This window comes from Opisthorchis viverrini (assembly GCF_000715545.1).
Source record: "Opisthorchis viverrini unplaced genomic scaffold opera_v5_1665, whole genome shotgun sequence".
NCBI lineage: Eukaryota > Metazoa > Platyhelminthes > Trematoda > Opisthorchiida > Opisthorchiidae > Opisthorchis > Opisthorchis viverrini.
The window spans coordinates 1-2,271 of NW_008753635.1; the positions used below are offsets into that span (position 1 = coordinate 1).

Genomic DNA, 2,271 nt, shown 5'->3' on the forward strand with positions numbered 1-2,271 from the left:
TTTTTTTTGTTGACCGTTGTTTGTTGCATTGTTGAGTGAATTGAGGGTTTTTGTTTTAATCCCTTCTCAGCGACTTATCCGCGAAAAAGAAGAACACATCAGCCAACTGCTAGAGGAGCGTGACATTGAGCGTTCGGATTTGGCTAAAGCCACGTTAGAAAGGGAACAGGTGAGTTTCATTTTGTGAAAATCTCATCAGTAAAATCCCTCTGCAGCGACCGCTGACAGACCCAATCGTGAAAAGTTGCTTCAGGGAGCAAATGGTGTGGGTGTTGCTGTAAGGCAGCCCTTATGTCTGAGGTGAACTGGTCTGAACGAAGGATCTCTCACTCTTATTCTAAAACAGGAGCAAAGTCGTTGATACCACGTCCTTTATTATCAGGAATTGAAACTCATTTGACGGCATCGATCGCTGGGGACAACTGATACGTAAAGGTTTGAGTTGGATGGACATTCCGCAGGAAAGATGACGGTCGATCATGTAGTTGTACTCATGACCGTGCCAGGGTGACAGGCGCCAAATCCCTGTTAGAATAACTCGGCTGGCAAATCCGGCATCACATAGGCTGGAGCAACTGAATATGCTGACCTTTAACCCAGGATTGAGTTGCCTGGTCTACGCTGAAGTTCGGTCAAAATGTTCTACACCACATCAGCGGTCAGAAGAGTACGCAATCATGGATCAGTCTCTTAGTTGAAGTGTGCCCTTGAACTTCCTAACACTTTATATCTTATTACCCATTTGGAACTGTTGACATTGGTCAATTTACTTTCAGACTGTGTTCTGTTGAGGGATGGTTCTAGAGTAGGTTTACCTAGGTGGGGATCTATGCCTCTACTTGGGAGCTCCACTCGCGCGCTATGTATTACTGTGACTGTATTTGGCCGAATATGGACCTACTCAATTATCTACTTTTGCTGAAGGATCCTGAAAATCTCTAAACGATGCAAATATTTGCTTAGATATTTGTTGACCGTCATCTGCCAAACGCTTAAAGCGCTTAACACAATGTGACACTGCCGAGTTGGAGAGTAGCCAGTTCTCGATGGTGGGGTAATCGACGGGACCGGAAATCCTTTAACTGATGTAACTGTCGCTCGCCCTCTGTTCGTATTCCTTTTTTGAATAACTTATTAGTGCGCGGTTCGGAAGTCTCTGTCACCAACCACAGGACTGAGACTTACCAGCACCGATAGCCCTAATTGGTTCATAAACTAGATACCTGATCCTGCCTACGATTTTCTCAACACTCATATGATTGTCAAATCTGCTGTAACTACACAGCATCTGTGGGCTTTATTTGAGCTGAGAGCGCGAAATGTTCTCATCTTGAAACCGGATAGAGGTTCAGATGTCTTATGGTTGAGCAAGACTACTCATCCAAGATGTTTGTGACACTAAATGACACGAAAGTGCAGATTACTTAATAAAGAACCTACCAGCAACGTAGAAAGCCGAATAGCACATCACCTCGATTTGCTTTTCAAACGCAGTTGGATTGACAATGTGCCACGCAGACATCTGAAGCTGAGTGATTATTCTATAACTGAGCTCTGAAGACTCATAAGCCTGGTATATCGTTGCGACTAGTCCTGGCCTTATCGAACGCAATACAACAGTAACTGACGCGTTGGTTGATATTTCGAAGCCTAATTTAAAGGTTGGCCAATACAATTTCACAGATTGACTGGATCTCATTGGCGAGTTAGTCCTTACTCTTCAGAGTGAAAAGATGTGCTCTGTAGATATGCAGTTGGTTTTTGCTAACGTCCGTCTACACGAAGCCGTCGACTTTGTATGTGCCCTGTCTGAGTTGGGGAGTTTTCTCCTTCCCATTGCGACAGGTTTTCTCAAGCAACTTCTGTTGTGCACTGAGAAAGTCACTTCCATGTTCTTGAACTCAGCTTATCAACAGGTTAGTGATGTCGCGACGGTTTGCTCTGCTAAACGTAGCGTCTGCGGCAGACCTACATTGTACTGCCAACATATGCACTTCTCCAGTTTCGTCTCGTTTAAGTACAAGCGTTTACAAGTGCACGTAAGGTTTTTAGACCAGATGGTGTCGCTTACAAAAACTTTGGAGCAAAACACACGCTTAAGAAGGAATTAGACTTAGCAAGCATGGTGCTGCATCTAAGTAGCCTTCGAGAGACAACATAGTCAATAGCAATGCAGCACCTAGCGGCAGCACTATCATCAATCAAAGGAGGCCAACTTACTGGGGCCAGGTTACACTGTGTATACCAGCTTGTGTGTAAATGTGCGGCACA

At 44.6% G+C, this 2,271-nt stretch overlaps 1 protein-coding gene across 1 annotated transcript; it reads left to right on the forward strand.

Moving 5' to 3' along the window:
• Positions 1-70: 70 nt before the first annotated feature.
• Positions 71-1,916, forward strand: T265_15882 (hypothetical protein; the record flags this gene model as incomplete). The annotated part of the gene is made up of 2 exons (XM_009179289.1): positions 71-169; positions 1,725-1,916. Coding segments are annotated over 2 exons (291 nt in total), but the record flags the coding sequence as incomplete, so codon positions are not given.
• Positions 1,917-2,271: the final 355 nt, after the last annotated feature.